This window comes from Electrona antarctica (assembly GCF_951216825.1).
Source record: "Electrona antarctica genome assembly, chromosome: 19".
Taxonomy (NCBI): Eukaryota; Metazoa; Chordata; class Actinopteri; order Myctophiformes; family Myctophidae; genus Electrona; species Electrona antarctica.
The window spans coordinates 14,964,231-14,979,947 of NC_136800.1; the positions used below are offsets into that span (position 1 = coordinate 14,964,231).

Genomic DNA, 15,717 nt, shown 5'->3' on the forward strand with positions numbered 1-15,717 from the left:
TGGTATCAGGATCGGGACATAATTATAAGCGAGCTGTCTGGTGCTTATAGAGAGCTATCTTGTTAAGTAACAGAATGTAGCGGACGTGCCTGCCTGCTCTCGCCGTGTTTTCTGTAGCTATCTCGGACTCGACCCCCTCCCACACTCGGTCTTGACTCGGTCTCGCTTTAGATGGACTCGACTACAACACTATTGTGAACTGAATGGGAATGAGACTTAATCAGTCTCAAGCTGATTAACAAATCAATCAGTTCCCAAATAGAAACATTTGAGTGAATGAACAATAAAGTTCAATAAAGTGAAAATTACAAATGAATAGGTATATTAAAATAAATTTAAATAATCACTTCAAAGTGAAGTGAGCGGTGTCCTTTAACATGATGATGTATGATGATGAGAACGTCTGTGAGCATGCGTGTTCAACAGTGAGATCCTACCTTGTGGTCACAGGACAGGCTGGATCGTTCCAATCTGCGGTTCCTGGATGGCGAGGGAGGTGAGGAGGCACTTCTGTCTGGAACCTCACCTACCATGCATTTACATGAGGGTGGTGTGACAGATGGGCAGGGAAGAAGCATTTTTTAAATCATGAGATAATAGTTAAATATAAGATTTTCCCTCAACTATATGTCTGTACAGTATGTATCCAGGGAACCTTTTTCATATGATTTAATTGGGGAGGCAAAATGGCAAGAAGCATTTCCACCTACCAATCTACAGTTTGTTTTTCATTGCCACCGTTTTAAATATTGAGGTGAATAATCTGAAAGCTGTACATTTTGTGTCCTACCCAAGAATCAAACCCAGTGTGCGATATCAAACATCTGCTCAGCCTGGAGGGAAACCCCACTTCGCCAGAAGAGATAGTGTTTATGTGCTTCATACAGTAGCCTACTACTTGTCAACCAGTAGTATAGGGAGAACACCAATGTGCTAGTTAACACCACAGATGTGCTACAGTAGTTATCTTATAATAACAAACATAGAGATTGGTTATAATAACATTTTATTCATTAAATAAGTTCCAGATTGCCGGTATATTGGAACTAAAACATAGGTTAAAATTTGTATAAATAACAGTATGGAATATGAATAGAGAGAGAGTAAGAAAGGTACCGTTTCAATCCTGCTATTTTGCATCCCCAACTGTAATATATAAAACAAATATTTCTAAAATGGCTGATGGCTATTGAGTGTAGTAAATAATACATACTGGTATAGCTAGCGTTATCATTCATCCCGGGAGATACCAGCACCGTATCATATCTCTCCTTCTCCTGCACTCTTCGCCACTCTTCTTCTCTCCTCCTCTTCCTCCACTCCTCCTCCCTCTGCCTCCTCCACTCGTCCTCTCTCTGCCTCACCACGCGAATCTCCTGCTCCACCAGGGATTGGCTGCTGAGCGAACGTAGCTTGAAGAAAGGGTTGGAGGAGAAGGTGCTCTCCTGCGGTGCCACCAATAGCGGAGCCGAGTTCAAGCAAAACTCTGACGCGCTGCGGATGATCAGATTGGAGGTCTCCACGACGATGACATTGGCGGACAAGGTGTCCAGGCCTGCTGACCGATCGGAGAAGCCGCCCGGGGAAAGAAGGCGGGTCCTGGAGGCATTGTGGGAAGAGTCTGGCTCCAAGATGATGACACTGTTGGCTGTCATCTCATGATAGAGGGGTTGTGGTAGGGAAGAAGAGGTGGAGGAGGGAGAGGGGGAAGGAGAGATGGAGAGGGTGGGGGTGCGGCAAGCTGGCGGGCGGGGGGGTGATCGTCCCGTCTGCAGGCTGGCTGGTCTGAAGTGGAAAAAGTGAAAAACCTATTAAAATGTCACCTGTCCTATATAATATTATTTTTTGCCGTTTGTAGGTCTGAAAATCATTGGTGTTCCATACTGTACATCTATCATTTATGTTCCATACTGTACATCTATCATATATATGCATGAGGAATTTGTTATCGGTCGCTTCCATGTTGGCTTTTGTCCTGAATCATGCGTTCATTGCGTTGCCTTGTCTATCCGATCATTTTATACATTCACATGATTAAAACAAACAGAAAGAAATCAGGCCACAGTGCTTACATGAAGAAAAACAAATGTGTTGTGTTTTTCTCCCCAATGCCAAATTCCATTGAATAATGAACTATACAAGGCAGCAGTGGCCACCTAGAAACCAGAGGGTTCTCGTGGCATCGTACCAAAGTGTTCCTCAGCAAGTTACTGAACTGCTGAGCAAAACACCCTAATCGCTCCAGACAAGTAGGTTGGCAGCTTGCATAGTCGCCTCCGCCGTTGGTGTGCGAATGGGTGAATGAATGTAATGTACATTATAAGGTCCTATAGAATGGGTGAATGAATGTAATGTACATTATAAGGTCCTATAGAATGGGTGAATGAATGTAATGTACATTACTAGAATTTCGCGGGCCTTCGGCCCGCTCATCCCAGAGTTGCGTTGCCCCGCGTTGCGATACAGAAGTCCACAGATACAGAAGTCCACAGTGACACGCGTTGTATGCAGCTGTTTTGTGTTGCAGCGCGTGCGCGCGCGCGCGTGTAGTGTTGTTGTTCTTATCCATAACAATAAATGGATCAAATATGCTCTATATTAGTTATGTATAGATTTAAAGCAGTGGCTGTCAAAGGTGTGATCCAAGGACCCTCATGGTTCCTTGAGGGGGTTCCAAATGGACCCATTATAGGTCTGTAACTCTGAGAGTGTACAAATGGAACCAAGTGGACCCTACAGGTCTGTAACTCTGAGAGTGTACAAATGGAACCAAATGGACTCTGTTATAACGTTTAACTGTGATACTGTACAAATGGAATAAAATGGGACTCTTATGGGTCCATTTGGTTTTACTCTCAGAGTTATGGGGGTCCTTGAAATTTAAAAGGGTTGAGAAGCTGTATGCAATGGCTTATGTCTTGTAAAAAGAGAGACCAGCCTATTCTCCAAAGCATGATATCTTATGCTTTGCTAGGTTGTACAAATTAATATTGGGTCAATATAATTTGCAGGACTCACGTGTGTGCTCTCTGTCTCTCTCGCTCTCTTCTCTCTCCTCCGTCTCTGGGGTGTGTGGGGGGGGGGGGGGGGGGGATTAGTGGCGCTGCCTGCGACAGTGCTATACTTCTCCAGCAGCGGTGCAGAACCGAGAGAGTGACACATTCTTGTGGATGTAAACTGCGCAAGTTGTAGCTTTAAAGTTCGGATTGTGTAGTCGCACCGGTGGTACAAAGTGAATGTTACAACTCGCACGGTGATGTTGTAAGGCGCAAATGCGAGTACCTAGTCGCACTGTCGAGCCCTGTGTAGTGTAGTGGCATTTTCGCTGGATCGCGAGGCGATCCAAATTCCCCCCCGCGCGCGCACGCACGCACGCACACACACACACACACACACACTGGACGTAGCTGTGTGTTGTTGCAGCGCGCGCGTGTGCGTGTAGTGTTGTTGTTGTTGTTCGTGTCGATATTTGCGCGTCGGTTTGTCCCGCTTGTACCACGCCAAGTTTGCACAGTGCGCTCAGTGCGATATTTCCGAACGTGGGCGTTGTGTGTGTGTGTGTGGGTGGGTGTGTGTGTGTGTGGCTGGCTGTGTTTTGTTGCGTGGGGATCGCCATGTGAGGGGGCTAGCCAATAAGGGCCCTGTGTTGCATGTGGAGAATTGTGTAGGTGAGTGTGTGTGGTGTAGCCGAACGGGGTGGTGAGGACATGAGGGGGATGTAGCACAGCAATCGGTGACCCCTACATTAAGCTGTGTTGCTCCCAAGATGCAGTGCAAATGCGTGTTGTAGCAACCGTAGCCAATGGGAAAACAGGATGCAGTGTTGCCAGGTCCGCGAATTGTAAGCGAGTTGTAAGTAGCGTGTTGAATGGCATTTTTTCTGGGCTTGTTTTCATAGACCTGGCAACAAATTAGGCGGGGGTGTCGGTGCTTGTGGCGTGTTTGTGTTTATTATTGATATTGATGTTGTTTGTGAGTGTGGACGGGAGGCGGCTGTAGTGGCAGTGCAATGACAGTTTTTACGCGGGTGTTGTTGACTGTGGGCGTGCGGCGCGACATGAGGAGATAGCCGTGGATCGACGCGGAGGGTAAGACTGTGTCGTGTTAGTGTGTTGTTGCAGTGTGTGTTGCAGCGTGTTGCAGCGTGTCAGTGACGTAGTAGCTGGTGCCTTTTGTTCCTGTGCGTGCTTTTGGGGACATGTTTTCAATTGTATATAAGGATAAGGTCCTATAGAATGGGTGAATGAATGTAATGTACATTATAAGGTCCTATAGAATGGGTGAATGAATGTAATGTACATTATAAGGTCCTATAGAATGGGTGAATGAATGTAATGTACATTATAAGGTCCTATAGAATGGGTGAATGAATGTAATGTACATTATAAGGTCCTATAGAATGGGTGAATGAATGTAATGTACATTATAAGGTCCTATAGAATGGGTGAATGAATGTAATGTACATTATAAGGTCCTATAGAAAAAGGTAATATAGAAATGCTCAGCATACCATCCATCATACTACAACATGGTCCCTTTTGCTACTAACCCCACAGTTGACCTGGGGAGACTCCAGACAACCACAATTAATCAAAACATTGTACAATCCGGTTATGCTCGTAACTTACGATTACGACTATTTTGATAATGTCCACATTGCCTTAGATGGGGGATGTCAGAGTTATATATAAAGCAGGAAAACGATATGCACATCCCAGTTTCAGAATACGGTGCTGGACCCAAAAAATAACTGAATGAAGAAAAAAGTGGAATGTCCGCACACGATATATCTGCTCCCCTCTTTTTATTACCTATAAATACAACAACGTTTCGCCCCTCCGGGCTTTCTCAAGTTACATGGGTATGGCCTTGAAATCCTTAAATAGGTGGAACATAACTGGGTGTCGTCATTCAATCAATTGATAAGCCAATAGGCTGTATGTGAATATCCACTCCAGAACAATACAAATACATAAATTAAGGGGCCATACACTCACGAACAATATAGGTTTAAAATACAATAAATACATGTCAGAGTTATCCATACCTGGGCATTGTCAGTCCCTGTGTAACCATTCCCCTCTCTCTGCGATGTCGCTCTTCTCTCTCCAGAGTGAGTCTGATCTCTCTCTCCACAGCCGTCTCCGTCTCCTCTTGGTGACTGCGGTATGAGGTGGAGTCATCCAGGCCTGAGTCTTCTGAACTGGGAGAGAGGGTTGAGGAGAAGGGAGGTTGTGTGTTGGGTTGTGGGACCTCCCTACAATATAAACGGAGAAATAATGGTGGTATCATTGTGGGCTCAAGACAATACAATACAATGCAATGCAAGCAAAGGCCTACGTGTACTGAATGCACTGTAGTGTAATGATAGTAATAGCTCAAATCACCCAGCATTCTGAAGTTATAGCTTGGTTAACTACTGTGCAGACTGTTCCAAAGCTGCTTCTTTTTTCACAGTTTCAGGGTATACATTAACCTGCCATTTTCCCTTGACCTATATTATGTTAATTAGAGGCAAGGTTAGGGGTAAGTGTCAGCCTAAGAGGGGAAAGCTTGTTAAATCACATGCTTTACTTGTGTTTTAGCCGGGGGCTGCGTGTCGGTGGGTACAGCGAGCTGTGTGTCCCCCGAAAGCTCCCCTGGCGTGTCATCCCTGGCTTTGGGATGGGCCATCCTTTCACCTCCTCTTCCATCTTCCTCCATTGCTGCTGGGCCAAGAGGAAGTCCACGTGTTCGGAGTTGACATTCTCGCCGCGGGTCTCCTGCACACAGAAGTCTGCAGGGACCTTTCCGAACAAACAAACCCATCAATTGTTAGAAAGAGGGTGGTAACATGGTGCCTCATGAATGTCAATCACACACTTATCCAGGCGCATGCAGGAAATAAAAAGGTACCCACTCTCAGAGAGGAAACAATATAGTGATTACAATAAGCATTATGCCATTGTAAGAGAGGCCTCCTGAGCACCCAGTTCCACTGGGATAGAATAAATGTTTTATAGCTTTACACGTTTGAAATCTGTATGTCTTGCTTTCTGTAAGACAACAGTATAACTTTCTGTAAGACTAATTCAACAGTATAACTTTCTGTAAGACTTATTCAACAGTACAACAGTACTGCAGGGTCAGCCTTACCTTCTTGTCCGGGTCGGTGGAGCTGGCTGTGGAACTCACTGAAGGAGAACGCACAAAGAGATCTCTCCTCCTTTCCTCCTCATCCTCAGCATACATCACTCCCCTCCTCTCACTTTCACTTTGATCCTCCATCTCGATGTGTGCCGTGTCCTCTCTCTCCTCCTCCTTATCTTCTCTCATCACCTTCTCCTCCAGCTGCTCAAATATGTCTGCCTCCTCATCCCTCTCTCCCGTCCTCTCATCCTCCTCGTCTTCCTCCCTCTCTTCTCCCCTCCAATGCTCCTTCCCAACCCACACCTCCTCTTTCTTCCGCTCCTTTCCGTCTCCTCTGTGAACGCTGTCGAGCGTTGACAGTCCTCTGCTTCCGCCTTCCTGCTTGGTGATGTCACAGGGTTTCGACACATTGAGGTAGTCCTCCCCAGCGTCGCTGTCTGATGACACGATAGCCAGCTCTGCCTTGAGGCAGTCGCTGAGGTCGTCTCTGTCCTCCAACATGGCTGCAGGAACTGCGAGCTGCATTGATGGCTTTGAGCCTGCAGCCTTCTGCTGCCCTGCCAAAGGGCACAGTTGACCATCAGAAGACGAAACATAGCTGTCTATTTGGTCTCTTTTGCCCTTTACTGTTCCTTCTTCTCCTTTGTCTTCTTCACCCCCTTTCATGCCTTGTGTTTCTTTGCTAGCTCCCCCTGTCTGTCTTCCTTTCTCCACTCCAACTCCATTTAAATCGTTCTCTCCCTCTCCCTCCTCCTCCCTCTCTACCTCCTCCAGCTCATCAGCGATTGGCTCCCGTGCCCCATGGCCTTCTGGGTATTGGGGCCGTTCTGTTTCCTGGCTGCGGCAGCCAATCAGGTTGTCCGTTTCGGTTCCTTGCAGCAGTGGTGTTGAGCTCATCGCCGCAGCAACAGTTTCGGTCAGGTGTGCAGGATTGGGGGAGCTGTCGACAGGGTTACTGTTGCTGGGGCTACTGCTGTCGTGGCTACCGTCAGTGAGTTCAAGGGTTGTTCTTCGAAGCCCTGCAGTAGCTCTCTGTGGATGGACAGTGCACACTTTATTTGAATTTTACAAAACAACTATAATATAAATATATTTGTACCACTTAAACCCACTATTCTCAGTGAAACGGATCTGAGTTACAACTATACTTGGATCTCTTTTTTTTCCATCTACACCAAATCTCTAGCTGATCTACAAGCTCACAACGCGTTGTAAGCTTGTAGATATCTTTTGCAGAATGTTCGGCCCCCAGAATTGGGATGCTGGCGTTCAAGTGGTTAAAGACTTTCTGTGATTCATTTATGTTTTATTAAAACGTCTACACAGGATCTCCATTAAAATATGGGGATGACTATGAGGACATTCCATTTTAGGAATAAGATTCAAGCCAGTGACATCGTGTGTACGACACTCCGAGGAACCGTCCATGCACACACAATCATGTGACATTACATAATGATGTTGTGTTCCATTACACATCAATCCATTCTGCCACAGCGCATAAATGCTCACTTCTAATATGGGAACAAGTTCAGTGGTACCTTTGTACATTTTTGGAATGCTTCCTGTGCTTAATTGCACAGAATGACACACACACACACACACACACACACACACACACACACACACACACACACACACACACACACACACACACACACACACACACACACACACACACACACACACACACACACACACACACACACCACACACACACACACACACACACACACACACACACACACACACACACACACACGCACGCGCACACGCACACACACGTACGCAAATGGAAGCACCAATGCATTCATGCATGCACCCATGCTATACACACAACGCATGCATATGGAACACATACACAGTCACTAGAATAAAGCAGTGCATTTGCCCAGAAATATCACACACACACACAGGGTAAACTATCCAAGAGAAAGCCATCATGGCCGTTACCAGGGCAACCCTGCGTTGGCTGTGAGTGGGTTACCAAACTATTATGGTCTGTCTTTCCATGTGCGGGTGACAGAATGGAGGCGTTGCCAAGGTAACCGCAGGGATGTATGGGATGGCTTTCTACTGCAAACTGGACTAAACGTGACTGGGCAGTGGACATTATAAGAAGATAGAGAGCAAGCGCACGCGCACACACACCTATTCTTTCAACCATATAGTCATACAGTACATTGAGACACAATTAGAGCTTTTATATAAGGATTATCCAATGCGACACACAAGACAAATTCCCATAATGTGGGCTTCCCACAACCGAAATGTTGCAGTATATTTTAAAATCCTGGCCGTCGTTGTCTTTTTAATTAATTGCAGATATGGAGTATTGTATACTATACGTATTTTTAACCTATTAATTTTACATTTTAGCGTTGGCTATTCTAAAACAGCAGACATACAGTACAAGCTGACAGCATGTACATACAGTATGCTATGTACATACAGTATGCTATGTACATACAGTATGCTATGTACATACAGTATGCTATTTTTGAAACATCTTGAAACTGTTTGAAAAATGTATTATGAAGTGAAAAGAGAACTACTGATTTAGAAGCCATTTGTAGAATGGGCCTCAGGTCTTAAATTCATTGCAGACATACAGTGTTCTATATATAACAAGTACATGGGAGATGACACTGTACTGTATGGTGTTCAGAGCACAGCAGCAGAAGCTCACAGCTCTAATCTGATTCTGACCTAATATCATCGACAGGGTTTGACCCCAAGACCTTTTTTGTTATTGGTTGATCTATCATCTCTGTGGCTTTCCATTCTAGCGACCCTGCATGCTGGCATCCTTAACCAATCACAAAAATGTTGGCCAGTCCAACTTATCAAGAACTAGTTGAGAGTAGTGCCTCTTCAATGCAGTGAATGTTTATTTCTCCATATTGAATGGTATGTACTGTACTACTAGTGATCTGAGATCAATCTTCCTTCATTCAGATCACAGCAACAGCTGGAAGGTACACGATTTAATCACCTCTCTCTCTGTGCGTGTGTGTGTGTGTGTGTGTGTGTGTGTGTGTGTGTGTGTGTGTGTGTGTGTGTGTGAGTGAGTGAGTGAGTGAGTGAGAGAGAGCGTGAGAGAGAGCGTGCGTGCGTGCGTGCACATCCGTGTCCGTGTGTGTTGAGGGGATTAGAGAAGCTTGTACAGTAGCTTGGCATGTTTTCTATAGAACAGAGATGCATGCATTTGCTCCACTGTTAGTCAGTGAAACAACTCTCTCAGTGACAATGTTCAATGGATGCTATTATTAGCCTATTCTATAATAGTTTGTGTGCTAAACACTGCACCGTAATATCGTGAGCGAGGAAAGCTATCATTATTCGTGATACATAAGCCATCCTGGAAAACAATGTGGTCGATGATGCCTTGCCAGTGATGCCAGTCCTAAAAAAACACCCTAAAACACCAACTGCCACACGGAGGGCAGAGGGCACGCCTTATCTCTCTCATCCTCAAGTGCCACTGTTTACTAGTGTTTAGTGCTAAATAGATATTATTATTTTGTGATTTTTATTTTTTCTCTCTCTCTCCATCGGGTAGTTCATTCACCTACCAATAGTTTCCAGCACAGCAGCCAGAACGAAATCATCTCCAGGCGGCCGCGGCGTGCGCACTCCTCCCTGCCTCCACTCTCCACCGGCAGCCCGAGCAACCAGGTGGCCACCCTCTTGCGCGAGGAGGGACGCATAGACGGATGACGACGTCTCGTTTAATGCGTGTGTGTATGTGACTATGTGTGTGTGTGCTGTGCATGAGAGAGAGAGAGAGAGAGAGAGAGAGGGAGGAGAACCGAGAGAGATCAAGGGAGACTTGCGAATCGATCTCGCTGTTGTGTTTCTAGTGAATTGGAGCAGAAACACTGATGTACATGTTTCTCTCTCCCTCCCTTTATCGTTGCATGCGCGTGAATGCTGCAGCATCCCGGTTCCCGCCCATAATTCCCAGCTCTCTGTTTTTTCATTAGCCAGTATCATCTCTCTCTCTCTCTCTATTTCTCTCTCTCTCTGTCTGCGTCTGTTTTCTTTCTGTCGGTGTACACTCTGTCACTGTCTCTCGGTCTGTATCCGTCTGTCTCTCTGTCTATGTCTGTCTCTCTCTCTCTCTCTCTCTCTCTCTCTCTCACACACACACACACACCCATCCCACTGTGATGTCACAAGGTCTTCATGCATGCATATTATAACTGTATTGAGGGGTGGGGACTCAGGTCACCATCAATATATTTCTGCGGTACAAACAGGAAGGTCAAAGCTCTGGCACAGCACAGCCTACATTATTGCTCTGTTAATCAATAAACAAATAAGCTATAAATGTACATCCCATTGGGCTTAAATTAATTAGTAGAGTATAGTAATTAATAACTGGGCTATATGGGTATGATATTATTAGATTTGAGTTTTGACTCATAAACCCTAGATTAGCCTACACAGCAAACTGTACTATGTACTAATCTTTAGTAATCTATCAGTGTAAAAACCCCCACTAATAATGAATTGTGATCCAATACAAATTTGGTACTCAGCCAAAAGCCTATGCCTTATAGTAAATAATTTGTGACCTGCACATGTTGGTTCTAATCCACCGGTATAGGCTAATCTCATTATTGTGGTAGCAAGAATGTAGGCCTAGGTTTGGTAGATGCATTTGATTCTAATTGTCAAATGCTTTCAAATGCTACTAAAATGCTAAATTTACCAACATGTAGTTATCAATCATGTTGTTTTGATTGAATACCATGGCCCAATAAGGCCTTACCAGCACGACATTACTACACCACACTTAGGCTTACACTTAAAATGGGTTAAAACGAAGGAATTAAGTATAATATGAATGATTTAAACTAAGCTCTGGGTGAGCACTGATTTGATGCTGGTCTGGAAAAGGTTTGTATATTTTTCCCCATGAAATTAATTACACAGACATCAAGATGTGTAAAGTCAGATCCTTGAACTCTTTGGGCTCCTAGTAGTGGTACAGCCAGTTAGTACACTAACCATACTCCTATACTCCAGATCACACAAAGAAAGACATTTGATATTTCAACCCTTTGCTGTCACTATTACCATCTAATATTTAAATCAATAAGGATTCATTTGTCACTAAGGATTTATTTGTCAATCTCAAGCAGGTACAAATGACAAAATTAAATACCGGTAAGCTTAAAAAGTCCCATACGCTAAACCTAAAAAGGAACTAGAATATGTCATAATATATACATACATCTATATATATATATATACTTTATGCAGCTGTGGCTAAATCAGATCTGCATCAAAACGTTGCCTTTATAGCCTATTACCTTTTGTCTTGTATATTTCCTGGCAATTTGCTGGTATTTAATGAATTTCATTGACTTTTGGGAAAGTTTAAGTTCAAGTAAAATAACAGAAAACACCCAAGCTGGATTGGTAAAACAGTGTATGCCTCATACACTACAGTACAATGTTTTACCAACTCAGTGATAAAGAGTTGAGTCTTACCTCACAGTGTTGTCATGACACCTCCAGGTGTTATAGTGGTGGAGCTTCCGTAAAACCAGTGAACAATATGTCGCTCACAGCCTCCGTCTATCTATAACATGAACTATGATGTTCTCCGGCTCACTGCCTCCCTCTTCTCCTGTCAGTTTAGCTCTCTCTGTATTTCTAGCTCTCCATCTCCATCTCTCTTTCATACTGTACAATGCCAGCGGCACAAATTGAGTGTGTGGGCAATAGCGAATCAGAAGGCATGCAGCCTTGGTGACAGTTGCTCTCACATTCAGCCACACACTCATGCTCTGACATTATATTGAAGCATGCGCGCGCGCACGCACGCACACACACACACACACACACACGCGCGCGCACGCGCACACAGAGGCGCAGTCTCACTTAACCGATACTGGAGCAAAGCACATCTGTCGACAGTCTCTTCCAACCTTTCAGAGGATTAGGGTTTTGACATGGAAACTCATCTTCATAATCCCTCACACACACACACACACACACACACACACACACACACACACACACACACACACACACACACACACACACACACACACACACACACACACACACACACACACACACACACACACACACACACCCACACACACACACACGATGTGTGGATGTGCTAAGTGATGTGGGAACATCGATCAGTGTGTGATTAGCAAATAATTACAAAAGAACCCAAAGATGTATAAAGGTTGCACTTCTGAACAACCAATCAAATGAGTGTTAAGGTGGTTGCACACCGGCCGTGTTTTTCGGAAAACCGATGGAGAAGCGCTGCTTAAAAATCAGAATTTGCGCCCGGTGTGGAGTCCTTTACTGTACTACTGCTACAGCACAGTAGCTGTACACATTCATGCTACCAGGAGGACGATGAACACTACTACTGAATCTTCTTTACACATTCATGCTACCAGGAGGACGATGAACACTAGGCTACTACTGAATCTTCTTTACACATTCATGCTACCAGGAGGACGATGAACACTAGGCTACTACTGAATCTTCTTTTCATAACCTTTCCTCAAGCGCTTGATCCAAATTTTCCCTTGAACACAATTAAGGTATCTCAAATTGATAGATGAGATTAATTTCTTACAATTCATTATAATTCTGACCATTTAAGCGAACCCATTTGAGCGACACGTCACAAAACAAAGTGTTTTGTTTTTCCACTTCACTGAAATTATTCAATTAAACTTCACTCCTACTTCACTCCAACTAAGCTGCATTTCCATCAGGCCTTACTGGGTCAAGTTGATATGTTCTGTTTTGTAAACAGAAGAACATGTTCTGTGCAATGCTGGGGTCTCCCCCAAACTGAGGGAACTCCATGCATCAACTCATCTGTCTGTTGAAATAAAACAGTGACACAACTTTTGCAAATCAATCAGGGGGGGCAATCAAAGATCAATGACAAGTCACAATTTAGTTGATATTCTCTGGAGAGAGAGAGAGAGAGAGAGAGAGAGAGAGAGAGAGAGAGAGAGAGAGAAGAGAGAAGAGAGAAGAGAGAAGAGAGAAGAGGAGAGAAGAGAAGAGAAGAGAAGAGAAGAGAAGAGAAGAGAAGAGAAGAGAAGAGAAGAGAAGAGAAGAGAAGAATTCACTCATAGGACTATTGAAGTGATCAAGAGCCACATACAAATATACTGTTACAACTCACACCTTCAACGGCATAACACAACATACAAACTGTAGATTCACATCAGCATTCAATTCCAGAGCCAGAAACAGTCACTGATCATGTTTCATTGCCACCCACTCATTGGGTCCCAAAAATGACATTAATGGTATACACCAGCTTGAATCATACTATCCACAATTCCACACACAGCATACAATACAACACAAGCAGCAAAGAAGCAAAAAAAAAAAGGTTTCTATACCTTGAGCCATCTTCTACTAAACTACTTGACTTCATCAGTTGTGTAAGTGATGTCAGGGTCAAACTTTGGAACCCATGGATAGAGAGTTCATGATGAGCCCTCCAGCAGCATCTCCATCCTCCATACAGTACATCTGGCTAGATGGCCAGTACTTTCCTCCTGGTATCTATATGGTACCGACCAGACTCATTCTCATGGCTGCCATCTGCATCTTCTCACTCAGCCTTGGATGTTTAGTGTAGTGCAGTGGTCAGGGATTTAGGGCAGGCTCTAGGGTCCAGCATTCACAGCATGTCACAGGAGAATGGACTCAGGGCTGAGAAGAAGCTGAGCTTGGGGGTCTGGGGTCATCACCCTGGTCCGTGTACCTGTGGAGCAGGTTGAGAGAGACACCATAAGCTTTGATGCTTAAATGCTTTAAGTAAGGAAAGTGAGCTGACCAAGAGCAACATACTGTATGTACACTGTACACTGTCACAACTCACTAGCAACAGCAGACAAACATACACAGCCTATATATGTATACTGCATCCTTCCGGTTACAACATAATACGGCGTAATGTACAGTATAGCTTATTATATCCTGTTACAACATACAAAGCCTAGTATATGTATAGCAGGTGTACGTAATACGTATACACATAATGTTAGTTTTATATCGGATACATAATACATTTTAGGAAAGAAGCTGTGTGGATTTTGGACATGCCTGGACTAGGGTATGCCTTAAAGGACCTATAACATAAAATTCAACTTTTTCAATTTCTTTTGTGTTTTTGGGGCTCCCATATGTGTATTCTATCCCCACAAATAACCAATTTTGAACAATCAGGCTTTCATATCATATAGGTGCTTTAATGGAAATTGCTCTCAGGAACAGCTCAACTGATTTTGGTCTCATCGTGATGTCATCAATGTCACCCTACTTTGTATAATTCCTCCTCTTCTTTAGTCTTCAGTTCCAAATTTGCATTTCCACTTTGTTTACAATGTCCACCATTGTTGATTTGCCAAGCTGGCATGGAATGGAAACAAGCCTGGTTTTATCTAGCATCAGTATTATAATGACTAAAATATTAAATAATCTGCATATCAGCACCCCCACCACCTCAGGACATTGTGGTACTGCAGCTAAAACTGCTTTCAAAGTCCAGAAAGAAATGACAAGGACTGGTTATATCAGAGTGGTGAGTGGCTCAAACCATTAGAAATAACTTTGAGGGACATAGACAATATGATATTAAATATTAAAAGCAGTTTTAAAATTCATGTTATTTGCGCTTTAAATAAATTGATAGATAGAAATCTAGATGTGCAAAAAACACTTAATTGGCTCAATATCACTTTCAATTAAACCATCATTGGTAAACACAGAATGATTTGGTGCTGTGACACCCCAAACAAAACATTGCGTCTGTATATTTATAATGTATTCTATAAATGTATATTATACGACTTGCACTCAGACAGTGTACCCAGCACTAGCACCTTGTTCATTTCTCTCTCACACTCACACAACACGCACGCACGCACGTTAATGCTTAGCATAGGTAGCTAATTACTCACCTGCAGAAAAAAAAGACCAAGCAGTTTGTTATGAAGATGAATTAACTTCTCTTTCAAACTGTCAAACACTTGTGACTGAGCTGTTTTCACTTTTCACTTCCTAAGAACCCACTCTACTCCACTCAACTTCCATGAGGTGTAAGTTACATTTAATATAAGTTGTTCACTCTGTTTACAAACATGAGGAGCTCGTGTCTGTTTGTTTGCAGCAGGTGTGTGTGGAGGTGGGAGGGGCGTGGCTACTGGAGGATTTTAAAGAGCAGTGCTCGGAGTCCTCTAGCTAGCCTACTTTCTAGAGTAATGCTAGCTGTTATTTTTTATTCATGTATTTATTTACCCAAGGTAAAAAAAAATGATGAAAATGTTTACTTTTGGAGACAATAATTGTTTTCAAGATAAATGCATAATTTATTAATAACCTAGCAAATGTGCTTCTTTGGAACTCTCTCCCCTTGACTCTTTCAAGTCTGCACTGAAGAGATATTTGTTTACTTAGGCTTTTGGCAATTAGTTTGTTTGTTTATTTTTCTGTATTGTAAAGCAGCTTGGGTTTCTTGAAAGGCGCTATATAAATTCAAGTTTAATTATTATTATTATTATTATTATTATTATTATT

General features: G+C 43.4%; 1 protein-coding gene and 1 long non-coding RNA gene across 3 annotated transcripts in view; both read right to left on the reverse strand.

Annotated features, from left to right (window-relative positions):
* LOC306912512 overlaps positions 1–1,374 on the reverse strand; it is an 8,093-nt gene extending 6,719 nt beyond the window's left edge. For both annotated transcript variants that reach the window (XR_013788392.1, XR_013788393.1), the window contains exons 1-2: positions 1,214–1,374; positions 438–526 (exon numbers count right to left, since the gene is read on the reverse strand). This is a non-coding gene — a long non-coding RNA (uncharacterized lncRNA). The remainder of the gene's footprint in view (positions 1–437; positions 527–1,213) is intronic.
* A 2-nt stretch (positions 1,375–1,376) lies between these two features.
* On the reverse strand, positions 1,377–15,305 carry LOC306912508 (uncharacterized protein; the record flags this gene model as incomplete). Its single annotated transcript, XM_079488784.1, has 6 exons — positions 15,102–15,305; positions 13,536–13,903; positions 6,136–7,161; positions 5,575–5,786; positions 5,048–5,257; positions 1,377–1,785 (listed from the first exon to the last, which is right to left on the reverse strand). Coding segments are annotated over exons 3-6 (1,722 nt in total), but the record flags the coding sequence as incomplete, so codon positions are not given.
* Positions 15,306–15,717: the final 412 nt, after the last annotated feature.